Source organism: Fukomys damarensis, unplaced genomic scaffold (assembly GCF_012274545.1).
Source record: "Fukomys damarensis isolate Sample0158 unplaced genomic scaffold, DMR_v1.0_HiC HiC_scaffold_3, whole genome shotgun sequence".
NCBI lineage: Eukaryota > Metazoa > Chordata > Mammalia > Rodentia > Bathyergidae > Fukomys > Fukomys damarensis.
The window spans coordinates 42,144,985-42,161,507 of record NW_022900915.1 but is presented as its reverse complement, the minus strand read 5'-3'; the positions used below and the strand labels follow the sequence as shown (position 1 = coordinate 42,161,507).

Genomic DNA, 16,523 nt, shown 5'->3' with positions numbered 1-16,523 from the left:
CAGATGCTTATTTTTGAATTGGGTCTTTATATTTGGAGGGTCTGATTTTTTTAAGTTCTTAATATATTCTAGATAGTAGACCTTTGAGGAATAGTTGGTAAATGTTATGTAACTGTTATAAAACATATGTATCAACTTATCATTGTCATGTTATTTTTCTGTGGGTTCTTTTTACTTTTGTCCTTCTCCCTTTAAATTCTTGCTTATTGGATTTGCTCTGTTGGGCCTCATGAAGTTGGGACCTTCATTGTCTTTTTCTAGGATATTTTTTCAAATTGTTTTGAGTGCTGGTTTGGTGTTCATGAAGTTTCTCACGTGTTCTTTATCATAGAAGTATCTTATTTCCCCATCAATTTTGAAAGATAGTTTTGCAGGATACATCAGCCTAGGTTGGAAGTTGTTTTCTTTTAAAGCTTGAAATATCACACACCAGGCTCTCCTTGAGGGTTTGTGTTGCAAAATCTGTAATGATTCTGATGGGCTTTCTTTTGCATGTAATTTGTTTCTTTTCTCTTACTGCTTGTAGTATTTTGTACTTCTGTTGGGTTTCTCGGATCTTTATTATTAAATGTCTAGGTGTAGATTTTTTTCATCATAACTAGTTGCAGTCCTATATGCCTCACTTATCTGTTTTGTCAAGTTCTTTTGCTGTGTGGGAAGTTTTCTGCTATTACCTCAGTGAAAGTAAAGTGCATTTTGCCCTTTTTCTCATCACAGTAAGCAAGGCCCAGCACTCTCTGAGCAGCCTCCACCAGTCCTAGCGTCAATAGGAAGGAATGGTCAAGTCGGTGTGAATTTGCCTTTCAAACCAGAGGCCCCTTTTCTTCTTTTAGAAACAAATATCATTCTGCCAAGCCAAGTATCATGAGAAGAAACAGCTTTGAAAAGACAGAAACAATAAAGATGTACCCGTAATTCAGGAAGAGACTCTTGACAAGGGGCAGAGAAAAGGAGCAGCAAGCCACAGGCCACAGGCGACAGCCTGCTGTGGCCTCTGCTGCAGGGCTGCGGCCTTAGACACAGGCTCCCACCCCCGCCTTGCCCCTTGTGGCCCTGCCCCTTGTGGAGAACCAGGTTACTAATTCATCCCGGTGTATTCTCAGCTTGTCTGTGGGTTTCTGCTGGGCCGAAGCACACAACTAGCAGAGAACAGCACAAAGCAGGACCCTCACATTAAAAACTTAGCTTTTCTTTTTTTTTTTTTATTCAAAGTTCAAACCAACTAGCGGAGAGGATCTGAAACGTTGGAGAAGCAGGTGGGACGTGTTTGCGGTAGAAGGCATAAGGGTTACCTTGATGGGGCCATTCCATGTCACACACAGGCACGGGGCTGCCTGGCCGTTCCCCACGAACATGAACTGTGTCCATAAAAACTACAGATAGGGTTGGAAAGTTCTGCTCCTCCTCCCCAAACCCTTAAGGTTTACATTTTCTACCTGAAAATCTTGGTGGACTTTCTATAAATTGTCTGCAGATGGACCAGCTGTCTTGTGGTTTTAGCTCCAAGTGAACTGCCACTTCTCTGTGAACAAGTCACTCTTCGTATCACTATTAATTAATTACGTTAAACTCCCCAGACTTCATTATGTTCACCAAGAAGCCAAAAAAAAACATACGTTCTTTCCTCATCCTTCAGCCCATTACTCATGAGTGGAAGGCCTTGCACATTCCTTTTCACCAAAGACTGCCGAGTTCTTACTGAAAGATTTTACTTGTGCTACAGCTTAATTCGACTTCATTTGAATTCTGAATCTACGCGGGAAAAATTTTGAGTCCTAGAGTATTTCTAGGACACGGAACTCTCCTCTCTACCTTGCTACTTTCGGGGCTCAGCTAGCTAGTGGTAGGTTAAGAAGCTGGAAAAGCACTATTTACCAACAGTGGAAAATCATTTCATAATTACAAGACTGTCCTGCAAAAAAAAAAAGAAGAAATGTTATCAGTGCCTTAGTTGTCCTTATAGATGCTTTACTCACAGTGCTTTATGAAACTTTAGAATTGTGTGCAGATGTTTAAATTTAATTGCTAATCAGTTTAAGGCGAAGCATAGCCGTTGAGAAGGGCAAAAAGGAATAGGCAAAGTCAGAGGGCTGCTGGCACTTTCTCCCTGCATTCGGCTGGTGAGCTCAGCGTGGCAGAGGCCTGCACAGACCGGCTCTGGAGAAGGCGCCCACCGGCACGGACCCTGGCAGGGCTGTAGTCATGGTGCTTGCGGGGCCCCGAACACACTGTTGGTGATTGCTGCTTTGCATCACAGTGAACTCACGCTGTTACACACGATTATCGCTGCACTCGAGAGTCCAGATCCTCCTCCACGTAGGGCAGCTAGGAGAACAGTGGGCATCTTGCCACGTCAGCCCAGACCCAGACCCCAACTTCGTTTTCCTTTCCTTCCATGCAGGGCTGGTGGGACCCGACCTGGGGCTGCCAGGGAAGTGTAGCTACACACCAAAACAAACCACCCTTTCTCCTTTAAAACACAGCTGCTCCTTGCTTTTCTGTTGTGGGCCAGTGAATTACCCAGTTCAGCTAAAAGACATCAGCAAAACCATAACCTCCCTGAAAACATAAACAGTGAGGACCCAGAACAGAGGACAAAGAGCCGGAGCGGGACTGTCCATCTCACAGGGGAGCCATTGCCCTGAACAAGTTGAATAAAGCTGAGTTAACCGTACCCCCAGGCCTGCAGACAAATGTCTCATGTGTCGGCACCAGATGTTTGGGTCTGTAATAAGCAGCCCTCCTTCCCTCTGTCCAGATAACTCTTTGACCTGCACTCTGGAAGGCGGGAGCTGGCTCAGCGTGGTACCCGAGCTCCTTATTTAGCGAAAAGCCGGCCTCTTATCAGCATGTGCCTCAGACTCTTGGGAAGTGTTTCATACTTGGGATCTGCTTGCTTTCGCTCCTTGGTGGTTATTTGCTCGCCCTTGGCACTGGCTGTATTTGGACTGAGTTTGTGGATCTGGGAGTTCTGCCATGGCGCTAGGGGTCCTGGGTGATAAAGGGAGGCTGTCGGGGAGAGGCAGCTTTCAGGACAGGTGTGATGTGTGCAGGGCAAGTGTGGATGCGCAGACCAGCTGAGATTCACGCTGCGGACCTTGCGTTCGTGTGTGTGGATGTCCCTTAGCATGTGATCTGGCCCGTTGGAAGCTCTGTGGATGGGGGTTCCAGACTCCACTTTGCTTCTGGAGAAACTTCATCACTGTTGCAAATCATCAGATAGCATTAAAAGGGAAAGGGAGCATACAAACTATGATAAGTGAGTATTCTAGTTAGAAAATTCACATTATGGCTTTATGGCCAGTCACAGACGAGGCCACAGTCAGATCGGGAAGTACTATTTAGCAGACAAGCTGCCTTCTGGCAAATGCTTTCACTCACAAAACCAAGGCAGCACATCTCAGATAACCTTTTAATTTTCAGTGACACAAGGAGCTAATGTTCATGATTGTTTATGGGTGTCACTCCAAGTTCCAGGCGGCTCAACAATTATTAGGGTGTAAAATGACAACAGTGGGTATATATCACCACCTAGTGGTCACGTTGCATTTTGCATTCAAAACTGCTTTCTCAGAGCTCCACCCAGAACCACGCCAAACAATATCCTCTAGCTTTGTGTAGCTTACAATTCTAGTATTGATTACATGGTATTGCAAATGTAAAGTTCAAATGTGGAACAAGGTGATTTTTCAAATCCAGCATGAAGGTAATACTTGTAGTCACTTGCTTAGTAGATCCTGGCGAGAAAGGCCAATATTTGGACTGATCTTTCCTGAGCTTTCATTTTGTACACAGTAATAGAACCCAGCAGAAAGTTTTCCTTGGCTGCTTTCCTTGGCAGGTGAACCTAGACGTTTTTGTGGCTGTATATAAAGCTCCCTGCGGCCCCCATGAATCAGATTAGCGGGGTTTGGAGTGAGAAAGGGTAGGTAAAACGGGCACTGAGTTTGTTCAAACAAACAAACAAAAAAATCCAAATTATAGTTTGAAGTCCAGCAACTACTCCCAACAATAACAACCATGTAATGTGTTATAGAATGGCTTTTTTGGGTGATGTCAAGTGGATTTTATCAATAGGAGTGTGTGATTTTTTAAAAATGTGCTTAGCCAGATCATAATAGTGCTAATATATAGTCTCTACTCGGCCTCCTCCCCAGACCATCCAAATTATAGTGAATTTTGAAGAATAAAACACAACTGCTTCTAACCTGGGAAAACATAGATAAATATTGAGATAGCTAATGCAAGTTCTTGGCATTTAGAGCAGTTTTCTCTTAGATCTGCACCGGGGTCACCAGTTTTCCCATCTGAGGGGATCTGGTGCTGTTTCCTCTCTTGAGCTTTTTTGACTGTATCTTGTCAGGAGTTCATCTGCAGTACAGGTCTGTGTGAATAGGAACCTTCCCAGGTATCTCCAACGTGTGCTTCTCTAATGCCAAGAAGTACTGGCGCGGAGGGGGTATCTTAAATGTGTCTCCCCGAAAGATGGAGTTTAGTTTTCATGTAATGTCTATGAAAGTACTGTTTCCTTTTTAAACTTATGTTGTACCAGTCAGGAGCCAACAGAGGGGAAGAGACACTAAGAGATTCCAAACAGGTTGACTGACTCTTTAGGAAAGCAGTACTCACTGATTTTCTTTGCAGTGATTTGACCAAATGAAGAAATTATCTCAGTTCAAAGAACTTTAAATGTGTTGAGTATTCTGAAGGCAAGGCTAGTTATTGCTCAAGTTTTGATAGAAATAGTTGCTGTAAAACTTTTTTTTTATGATTCTGTGGAATGGATTTGTCATTTGGGTTTTTTTTGGGGGGGGCAGGGTCTTGCTAAGTTACCCAGGCTGAACTTGATATTTCAGTCCTCTGCGTCCACCTCCCAGAGTGCTGGGATTACAGGCATGTGCCACCTCACCTGGCTGTACATTTTCTTGGTTTTAAGATGATGAAAAAAGAGATTTAAAAACAATATTCTCTAATGTGGCAGGAATTCCTTGACCTTGTGTCCCCAGGATCTTGATTTACAAATTAACATTTTCTTTTAAAGACTTCATTCAAAGTCTCCGGGTGGAAGAAACACTGTCATGGCATGTTGTGAGGAAGGGTAGGAGGCAGCCATTCTCTGGTGGGAGGACTGTTCTTGCACCAGCCTACTCAGCTGGTCCCATGTCTCCTCACAGCTGGCTGTGCTTTTCTCTGGGTCACCCAAAGACTAGCAGATGTAACTAATACCCATGGCTGTGTTTTCTTTCTGTAGCTGAAAGTAATGCTCAAACCAAGCAAACTTCTGGTTTTTTTTGTTTGTTTGTTTAAGAAAAGGAGAAAAATCAGCTTCTAGCTGATTTCCAAGTCTTGCATGTATGTGAAAAAATGCTTTGCTAAACTTAGCAAAAAGGCAGTTACCCATCCCTGTATAAGGGGAAGGTCAGTTAGCTATGAATCGGTCTAAGATCTGCTGGGATGCTAGTTATCTGCTGAGATTTGGGGTATTAATTGTGTCTAGGGGGTGCCTTTTGTAAGACAGTCATCTGGTGTCTGACTATCAGGACCTCCCAGACATTATGCCATCAGAGACCCATCTTGGACGGATGTCAATGACTTCTTGAGAAGGGACTCCAGCCCTATGAACTTGACTGAATCCAATGGGAGAGTTTCAGAGATGAGGGGAAGAGAAGTCACACTCCAGCCGTTCTGAGGGATGGAATCAGTCCCGCCCCTGAGGTCTCCATCACTGTCGGGGGCCACTGGAATAGGCAGCCTGGGAGTCGCTGTCACAGGACACCTGCGGGGCAGGTCTCCTCTTGTCCAGTAATGTGAGTCAGAGATCTATTTTTGACAATAAAATCTGTTTGGAACAAAATAACCCAAGCATTTATAGCTTGGTAGAAATTGATAGATAACATCAGTCTGCTTTCTCCCCCACGTTTAGATCGGTCCTCTGTGAGCCCTCTGCTACGTGGAGACACTTTTATGTGAATAAACCATACTTTAATTTTTCCTCAAGAAATTTTTATTTATTTATTTTTAATTTATTTTGTTTTTTTGAGACAGGATCTCACTATGTAGTTGAGTCTGACCTGGAACTCACTGTGTAGCCCAGGCTGGTCTCGGACTCACAGTGATCCTCCTCCTACCTCAGCCTCCTGAGTGTTGGGATGACAGGCGTGCACCACCATGCCTGGCTATTTTTATTTTTATTAGTACATCATTATTTGTACATAATGATTAGATGCATCCTGGGGAAATAGTACTTGTACAGGTTTAGAAAGTCATTTTATTATTCTGGCAGTTAACTCATTTGCACCCATTTTGAAGAAGGAGAAAACATTATGTGAAAAGTGACTGTATTCTGTTCATCGAAGGGCACATCTTTTTTTTTTTTTTTTGGCATTTTTACCACAGAGACAATCACTTAGTTGGAAACAAAAATATTTTATCATGGAATAGATAACACCCTGCAGTTTCATGTTAGATGTGGCCTAATTATCTTCTAATACAGAAGGCAGTTTTATGTCCTTTATACCAGCTACTTGAGTTTTCTGTTTCTCTCACTAGTGTGTGTTTGTGATGCATGGTAATTCATTCGTCTAGGAGACTTGGTGGTACTGCGCGTGCATCATGTCTTGATCTTGAATACTTCCCCGTGTCGTGAGTGAAAGTGCACAGTAATTTAGGGCTCTCTCTCTCCGGAGATCTAGATCTGGGGGTGCAGTTCCTGTGGTCTCTGGGAGGCTTCAGGACTTTGAGTTGGGAGTGGAAACAAACATCTGCGGCGCAGACGTGTGGATCCATGACTAGCACTTCTTTTGGTCGAAGACATCAGAATGCGTTTCTCTGACCCATGGTGGCCCTTAGGAATAATTCCCAGTTTGTCCACCCTGTGTAAGAAGTGTGTCAATTTAGAACAGATCAACTAAAATGTTGATTCATTATTTCACATGATGGAAAAAAAAATTCTTGGCTGGAAGTTGGTGAGTTTTTCTCTGCTCATTCCAAGAGTCTGTACTTTTGAATGGAAGAGACACTCTGTATGAGAGACGATCTGTTGTATTTCCTACAGCCCAGGCTGATTTGCCCAGGAGGGATTTTTTTCCTAATATGTAACTTTAGTGGGAAAAAGATACATTATGGAACGTAAAGTCCAAGCTTTATTTTTAATACTCTTTCCCCCTCTAAGTACAAGAATTAAAGAGGAAACAAGGAAAGTTGCTCAGAAAACTGGAGTTTCCCTCTCTAAGTCAGTTTGTCAAGAATACAGAACAGAATGGAAAAATCTCCTGGCCAAGATTAATCTGTACAATGGAGCTGTCACCCGTGGGGTAATAGCGTGTTGTTCCTGCGGGTGTCAGGCACTCCTACAAAAACCGTGGCGCTAAAAAGTCTGTGCACCGTTACCCCAAGCTCTGCCAAGCAACAGCAGGAACCCACGTTTTAAATCATTGCTGCAAGCTGAGTCTGATTCTTGGCGCAGACGGTTAAACCTTTTACCAGGGCTTGGGCAGTGTAACCCCTGGGAATCCTTTCAGTGACGTAGACTCCAAGTCTCATTTCTGTGTCTCACTTCCTTTTTCCTTCCCTCCCTCCCTTCCGTTCTATCCTCCCCTCTCCTTTGCTTCTCTCCCCTCCCCTCCCTCTTTTGTACCGAGGATGAAATCCAGGGTCTTGTCACTGAGTTATGCCCTGAGCCCAGACCATTTATTTATCATTTTTTATTTTGAGACGGGATCTTGCCAAGTCGCCTAGGCTGGGCTCAAATTTTTTCAGTCCCCCTGCTGCTTCTTCCCAGAGTTCTGGCGTTACAGCTGTGTATCAGCATGCCTGGCCAGAATTTTCTAGTAGAAATTTCCTGGAAGTTTGTTATAAGCTAGATTCTGGGGATTTAGTTTAATATATAACAGTTTAATCTGTGTCTGGAGCTTATTTTTGTTGAGCAAATGGAGAATAGGAATGGAAATCCTTCTCCCTTGAAAAAATAGTAAGCAGAGTCTAGTATTCCTTCTTATGTTCCTCAAAGTCCTATATCTACCCAGGTTAGCAATTTGTATGATTACTCCACTTAAATTTATGCTGTTCTCTGGGTGTGCACAGTTCCTGAACACTACCCGGCGCTCTTCAGGAGTAGAAAAAAAGAGCTCACTCCTGGGGGTCATGTTCCTTGGGGAAAGGGCCACATACTCCATGTAGATTTCTTTCTTTTAGTGAATTCTTATCCTTTAGTTTTAAAATTTATATGCTGCTTTAATTCGTCCGTTTAAAAATCTTAGTTATACATCAGCAACAGGCAGAACTTGAGTTTTACACCTCTGCTTCGCTTATCTGCGAAAGGAAAGTTTCAAAACCAGAAAGTCTTTGTGATCAAAGGGCAAGGAATGACAAGGGAGGGGAAATAAGGAACAAAGAAAAACAGGAGCAACAGAGAAATCATTGGAGAGCCCATTCAGAGCGAAGATCACTTGCGGTCAGCGGGAGAGCCCCAGGCCCAGCACTGTGGTGGAGATGGTATCCTGGGGACCCTACTCATGTTTGTAGACTTGGATTCCAACTCACCTCGTGGCTGAGTTAGGTTTTTCTCCAGAGGAATAAAGTCACCCTTCGTTCTGTGCTTTGGCAAAAAGCAACTTCATGGGCTGTTGCAATTCCATCCCTCTTCAGACCTCTGTTTAACGTGGTGGGGACCTCTGGTCTCCTAAAGACTCAGGAGGACTTTAAAGTAAAGTTAAGCAAAGAGGTGGAGAGAAAAGCAGTTTTCCAAGCTTTAGGTCTTTTCCCACATTTTATCTGAGAAGAAGAATATAGTCATTCTCCAGTGTATTAATTATAATTTTATTGATTTTAGCATGCTTGATGGCACATAGAACTCCTATTATGGCTAAAGGGATATTTCATTATGTTTGCATTGTACAGAGAATTGAAAATTAATACAGCAAAAGTAATATTTTTTACTGAAAATACTGCAAGTAGCCAAATGAAAAACTTTGGTAAATAAAAAGTAAAATGAGTTGGGCATAGCATGCCCCTTAAAGGACATAAAATAGCCATGTTGCTGTTGGGAGTAAGTAAAGAGAAGAAATTTTGTGTACATGCTTTGAACTTAGAAAAACTGCCTTAACTCTTTGATTATTTTGTCTCTGCCTCTGTCCTTCACAAATGAAATTGCATTGCTCATTTCACACCCCAGACTCATTGGAAATTTTGTTTAAGGAGACGGGCAGATCTCTAGCCTCAAGAGAGTCATGTTACTGTTGTAAGTGAAAGCTGATACCCCAGAGAGGGGGTTTCTCACCAGGAGCCCTCAGATGGGTGAGACGCCACCTTTAGCAAAGCAGCAGGGAGAGAAGGGACTCTCAAGCTGAGCGGAGAAACACCAGACAGACGCAGCCCACAACACATTCTAGTTCTGAAGCCTTGGGTCTAGGAAACTGGCCTCTTATTTATAGTCCAGTATTATTTTTATCCAGTCTGCATTTGTTATTCCTGAACAGGCGCAGAACTTGTGTTTTGCGTGTAGTTATTCATTGCTGTGGAGGTGGCATTTTAAAGTAATAAAGGAAGAAACTTAAAACAGTCAGTCTGGGGTGCATAGCATCTCTAATTCTAAGTTTTCTCCGGTTGTGCCAAATGATTGTGATAGAGGACGGCTATGCGGGATCTAGACAAAGTCTTCATCCATTGCTGATGCTGAATGATGTCACTGTCCTAGAGGTCTGGCGGTATTTCTGTTTATCTCTACACTCCTTGTCTAGAGCAGGAGGTCAGTGGTAACACTGGAACATGAGATAGAGGGAAGCATCGCACGAACATCAGAGCAACAAAATCCTTCTCAGCTGTCTGGACACAGCACACAAGGAAGTAAAGCATATTGTAAGAAGATGTACTTTGGAAAACAATTCTTTTGTAAATGTTCCTACTGAAAGGAGATGACTTCCAGATTAGGTCATACAGCACAACTCAGTTGTCTGGTGCAAATAAAAAGCACATCTAATGCAAAATATTTCTTTTTTTTCTTTTATTGAGCTTATTGGTACATTTTAGGTATACAGTACAGTTACATTCATCATTGGGATCTTCTACCTTTACATGACAGGTTTTGGTTCTCATTTTTCCCCCTTGTCTGTGCCCTTCCTTCACCCCCTTCACAAAATATTACTGATAGAGTGTATGTAAATTGATGAGCATAGGTTTAGCAGGTAAATACAACATTTTTTTGGGATCTAAATGTTTTAAGACAAATGACAAAGGAAGGTATTTGACAGTGGGAAAGGTGGGATAAAAGCAAAAAATTTTATTGCACAATGATCATAACTAAATATTATATATGCATATAAATTCTGGGAGAAAGCATGATAGATTTGAATGAAATTGTGAATTTTTTCTCTAGTTTTGCTCCTATTAATATTATTACAGGCAATAATAATATGATAGATTTCTTTTCTTTTTTTTTGAGACAGGATCTCACTGTGTAGTTGAGACTGATCTGGAACTCACTATGTAGCCCAGGCTGGTCTCGAACTCACAGCAATCCTCCTGCCTCAGCCTCCCAAGTGCTGGGATTATAGGCGTGAGACCCCATGCCCAATATGTGATAGATTTCTTAAATTGAGGGTATGTTAGGTATTTAGGATAACAAGACCAAAATTCCTCAAAGATATTTCATTGTCGCAGATCAGGTCTTTATTAAATGAAGACTTGGAGATACAGACACAGTTACTTTCTGCTCAGAGTTGGAAAGTCTTTAACATGAAAGTGATTTCAGCACTGTGCACCAGCAGAAATTCTCGAGTCCTCCCATGCAGATTGCAGTGGTGCCTTTCTGTTTCCTTGGATGATCAAGTGGTTTTCATCTCTCTCCACTTCTACAGCAATATGAGAACTGGAGACCCAACCAGCCAGATAGTTTCTTTTCTGCTGGAGAAGACTGTGTGGTCATCATTTGGCATGAAAATGGCCAATGGAACGATGTTCCATGCAACTACCACCTCACCTATACCTGCAAGAAGGGCACAGGTAAGAACACGGCCGCCATGGGCTTACTCCACTCACGGCCCCACAGCGAGCATGTGGGGAGATTGGGGTTTGCTCAGAATGCTTGGTTAACATTACGCAGAAAAGCAAAATTTAAAAAGCTGAGTTTTACACACGTGTTGCATTGGAATTCCTGTAGATTCTCTAAACAAACAGAAATTCCATGAAGATTTGAGAGCCCAGTTTTGATAGTAGTTTGAAATGTCTGCTCCCTCAAGGAGGATGAGGAATGAATGCAACATGGAAAACCCATTGGCACTGTCTTTGAATGCAAAAATGATAAAACTAAAGATACATGCTCTGCGCATATTTTAAGGAAGATTCAAGCATAAATGATGAATTCTGTGCCAGTTTGGCATTTTCTAGTAAATTTGAGAATGCATCTATCCTATGACTCGGCCACTTCATTCCTGGACATGTGTGTGCCCTTGGAATCCCACAAACATGTCCCAAGAACACCTTGAAGGATATTCATGGCAATACTGTTTACAAGAGCAAATACATTGCCTGTAGTCCAAGTGTCCCCTGATAGGAGAGTGGATAAATGCTGATTAGTCGAGCAATGAAGTTCAATATAGCCACATGTTTTGTGTGAGTGTGTGTGTGTGTGTGTGTGTGAGAGAGAGAGAGAGAGAGAGAGAGAGAGAGAGAGAGAGAGAGAGAGGGAGGGAGGGAAAACATTAATTGAAATGGCTATATTATTTGGAAATAACCCAATCTGCTTTCTCCTAGTGGCTTGCGGCCAGCCTCCTGTTGTAGAAAATGCCAAGACGTTTGGAAAGATGAAACCTCGTTATGAAATCAACTCCTTGATTAGATATCATTGCAAAGATGGTTTCATTCAACGCCACCTTCCAACTATCCGGTGCCTAGGGAATGGAAGATGGGCCATGCCTAAAATTACCTGCATGAACCGTAAGTGGTCCTTTAGAGAGAATGGACAGCCGTGCCGTAACAACTACTAGCCACCCTCATTTTTCGGCTTTGGTGTCAGAGTTTAGGGTATGGAGCAAGTAATGTTGTTGTGTTTTTTTTTTCTTTCTTTCTTTCCTTCCATGTAGCATCTGCATATCAAAGGACTTATTCTAAGAAATACTTTAAAAACTCCTCGGCAGCAAAGGACAGTTCGGTAAACACATCCAAACATGAGCACCGTTGGAGCCGGAGGTGGCAGGAGTCCAGGCGTTGAACCCTCTAATGGCAAACATAGGTTTTCATCACTTCAGCCAAAGTCCTAACTTCCTGTGCCTTTCCTACCACCTTGAGAAGCATTCATTATCCATTGGTTGCGATTTGTGGACCACCGTGTGCCCGAAACATCTTAAGTGAAAGTATTGGCTTCCAAAAGGAAAGCAAACGAAATGAAGGAAAACAAGGGCAGAAAGGAAGCATTTCCAGCCGATCTCATTTCTTTGGTTTTCTCTTGGCCCCCGGCACAGATCATTTGGTAACGTCTACCAGCCTACTGTACTATTTAAAAGCTCAATTTCAGCACCCACGGCCATGTAAATAAGATGATTTAATGTTGATTTTACTCCTGTATATAAAATAAAAAGTCACACTGAGTTCGGGCATATTTAATGATGATTATGGCGCCTTCAAGGTCTTTAATCATTGGTTTGGCTGCTTTGGTGTTGTTTGTTTGGCTTGGAAATGGTTTCGCTTGCCCTTGACTGGCAGCAAGATGGAGGACAGTTTTCCCTGCACAGGTAGCAGGCACAGTCCTGGTGGTGGCCGCACAACTGGGCCATGTGAGCCATGAGCTTCCACGCGATGCTGAAGCCTGCCTAGTGACCCTGAGGAACCGACTCCAACGTGCAATTCTCTGCTGCAATCCTTTTCCTTCAGCTTACATGGAAGGCCTGAACAGAGGACTTTTCTATGACCGGGAGCATTTGTTTTTTTAGGGGACAGAGTGCTAATTATTAACTCAGCCAGGTTTACTTTCTAATGGCATTCATAACACTAACTCTGACAAGGTGACCCGAGGATCAAGACATTGTCATTGGATGGAGACCCAGGGCTCTGGAGGGAGGGGGATTGTTAAAACAACACACATGCAAAAAAAAAAAAAGAAAGAAAAAAGAAATTTTTGTATATATAACCATTTTAATCTTTTATAAAGTTTTGAATGTTCATGTATGAATGCTGCAGCTGTGAAGCATACATAAATAAATGAAGTAAGCCATACTGATTTAATTTATTGGATGTTATTTTCCCCAAGTCCTGAAAATGGATAGAGTACGCTAGTCATTTTCCAGTGTTAGCCTTCTGCTTTCCTCACACAGTTTGGGACTCTATAATGTAGGTACTTTGTCCTTGATTCAGTAATGTAACGGATAGAGTACATCAAGTGCTTATTGATGGAAAGAATGGGAGAGTGTGTAGCCTTTGGCGAGGGGCGTTCGGACATTCTCAGCAAGGTTTCTGTGTCGGGCTAGCCCAGCATTTCCTCCTGTGAGTCGGAGTGCGTGTGTGGAAATTTCCCCTCAACTCTTCCCACTCTGTTTTCTCCCTGCTGTTGAATAAGGAAGCTGCTGGAGATGACTGAATTGTTCTCTGTAGCAGAAAGAACAGCAGACACCACATAATCAAATACGCATGGGAACCATACACGCCTGAAGCAACAGATGTTTGACCTGAGCTAAACCTTACAGTGTTCACGGGTACGGAAACATCACAGGGAACCCGTAGTTATGGATGACTCCTGTGCGTTTATGGATCAGTTCACAATTTACATTTGGTTTAAAAAAAGAGAAAGAAAGCCAGACAGACAGCAGACAGGTCGACCCTACATGCACTCTCATGAAACTCCTTTGCCCCAGAGAGGAGAGATGTAGTTCACATTCGTCCACAGCGTTCTGGAGCAGCCCCTTTGGTGCCCGCACCAAATGTATCCGCCCTTAGGAGTTGTAGCACACATGCAGACACTGCGTCAACTTTCTAGGATTTTATTTTTCCCTTTTCATTTCAGTGCACATAATACTCTCGTGTATTTATATGGTAACGTGTATAGTGTAAAATGTGAATGATTTTTTTTTTTGTGAATGAAAATCTAAAATCTTTGTAACTTTTTATATCTGCTTTTGTTTCACCAAAGAAACCTAAAATCCTTCTTTTACTCCACTGTGACTTGTCTGGTTATTTACATCGTAGAACCTTAATATGCACCGACATTTTCGTGATCTGATTCCATCACAGAAAACGAGCCGCTGGCTTGGATGAAATGATCTCGTGGCAGTAAAGAGAGTATCTGTGTACCTGCGGAAACCGAGACGGTAGCTCTTGGTAATGTTTTCATCTCCCTACTCGGTATTGAGGTCACATCTGAATGAAGTCTGAAATATGCAAAGTTGCTGCTCACGTTACAGACCATTTCCTGTGAACCAGGCCAAATGTCTTATGTACATTATCTCGGGCCTGTGAAGGTCACGTTCAGAGAGCTTGAGCTATTTGTTGTAACGTTACATAGTCGGTGTCTAGTAGAACCTGGTAATTTCAAGACCTTGCATGGTGTTGTCATAAAATATGTTCCTGATTGGTATGCATTTAGGAGGTCAACTTACTGACTAGACAATCATATCTGAATACTTGACAGGAGATGTGAAACTGTCAAGTTCTCATCCATCTATCCACTCATTCCTCTATTTTCTGTTTGTCACTCTTTATTGGGTACTTTCTATGTGTCAGGCACAGGTAGACTCAAGATTTAGCAGTGAATGAGCTAGGTGGATCGCTGCCCACAAGAACGTTTTTATACTGAATACATCCTCTGGGAATTATGTGAGAGCTTAATTTATTCAATACCTTTATTGGTGATCTGGAAGAACAGACCTGTTATACACTCCATAGTTGCGTAGAAGATATCATAGAGCAAAAAGTTGGCCTGAACTGTTTTGTGGCTTCTTTCTTGGTGTCTCAAAGCCACACAGGTTGTTGTGCATGAATAGAGGGGAAGAATCACGCTCCTTTTCTGAGCCACTTCTCTCAGTGTGCAATCTGTCATGTCTTTTATTTATGTTAAACAAAAGGAACCTGAGGAAGTATACAAGAATTTGGATTACTTGTAGAGATATACTTTTGTTAGATTAATAACAAATTATCGGTGTGGGTGCTCACAGTGGAATACTCTGTGGGATACTCAGAGTACCGGCCAAAGTGAGGCGCTGAAGGAGAATTGGGCTGCTCAGTGTCACCAGGCGCTTCTCTGCATGGGGGGAAGAGAGGAGGGCATGCAGCGTAGCTGAAATGGAAGAGGGATTGCACGGGGAGGGACACAGCATTTTAATGTGACAGTAAGTAGAACTTTGTTGACCATAAGTGAGTTTTCAGTATAAGAGAGCAGCAACTCTTTTACCCTGTAGTCTGTTTGCTCAGAAATCATACATCCCACACGATGAGCTGAAGAGGCTGGGGAATTGATAGAAAAAAAATGAAACAGACTACTATAAAAATGTTCATAGCTGATTTTGCTCATGACTGTTTCCCAAGAAAAGAGAAAATATGTTCTTCATAAAAGATATTGTCATGTAGACTCAGTGTGTATTTTTCTTTTTTATTCCTTTTTTTTTTTTTTTGCAGAGTCTCACTAGGTAGTTCAGGCTTGGGTTGAACTCACTGTGTAGGCCAGGTTGGCTTCAAACTTGAGGTAAGCCCCCTGCTCAGGCTCCTTAGTGTTGGGACTACAGGTGTGAGCCACCACACCTGGCTCAATGTCTATTTTTAATGTGTTTCTTATTCTCCCTGATTTTAGAAATGCAGAGAAATGGTTTCTAAAGTAAAAGGCCCACCATGGCACGTGAGCACTAATATTTGTGCATTTTTCTTTTTTCTGTACTGAAACTTTCATTTGCTGAACAAACCAAAGTAATTCACCCAAACAATTCATTTCTGAAACCGGTCTAAACAGAAAGATTAGAAAGGTCCCTGGGTGAGTCATTTGGGACAATACAATCTTTTCTCATTATTAATTGTTTCTGCATGTTTGGATCCCAGCTGAACAAGAAGGAGAAAATGCCAAAATAGAACAATAATGGCTTTTGTTGAGGTATTTACAGAATAAGCATAGTCTGAGTTTTAATTGGAATTTTATTCAGAGTTCTGTCTGGGTCCGTCACACGATCCTTGCCAAGGATTGAACGTTTACTGCCTTAGGCAGTTACCTCCTCTATGATTTTTGATGGTGCTTTAAAATAAAATTTTAAAATGAGGTTCCTCAAAGATTTTATCAACCAAAAATATTTTCACCATAAACAATTACAAATGATGTTGTTTGGGGGCCTATTTCAAGCATTACCATTCCAAGGGATATCACGTCATGCTTTAAAAAATATTTGACATAATTTCGACGTAGTGTTTCATATGTGCATACTATTACCCTTTTAAGGAATATTTGAAGAAAAAATTTCTCTATTTTATTTATTTATTTATTTGGTTTTTTGAGACAGGGTCTCACTATGTAGTTCGTACTGCTCTGGAACTCCCTGTGTAGCCCAGGCTGGTCTTGA

The 16,523-nt window shown here is 42.2% G+C and overlaps 1 protein-coding gene across 4 annotated transcripts in view; it reads left to right on the top strand.

The window, feature by feature from the left end:
• Nucleotides 1-12,391, top strand: part of Vcan (versican) — a 105,317-nt gene extending 92,926 nt beyond the window's left edge. For all 4 annotated transcript variants that reach the window (XM_033767827.1, XM_033767828.1, XM_033767822.1 and 1 more), the window contains 3 exons: nucleotides 10,854-10,998; nucleotides 11,749-11,931; nucleotides 12,078-12,391. In XM_033767827.1, coding sequence (XP_033623718.1) covers nucleotides 10,854-10,998; nucleotides 11,749-11,931; nucleotides 12,078-12,205 — 456 coding nt within the window. In that variant the 3' untranslated portion in view covers nucleotides 12,206-12,391. The remainder of the gene's footprint in view (nucleotides 1-10,853; nucleotides 10,999-11,748; nucleotides 11,932-12,077) is intronic.
• Nucleotides 12,392-16,523: the final 4,132 nt, after the last annotated feature.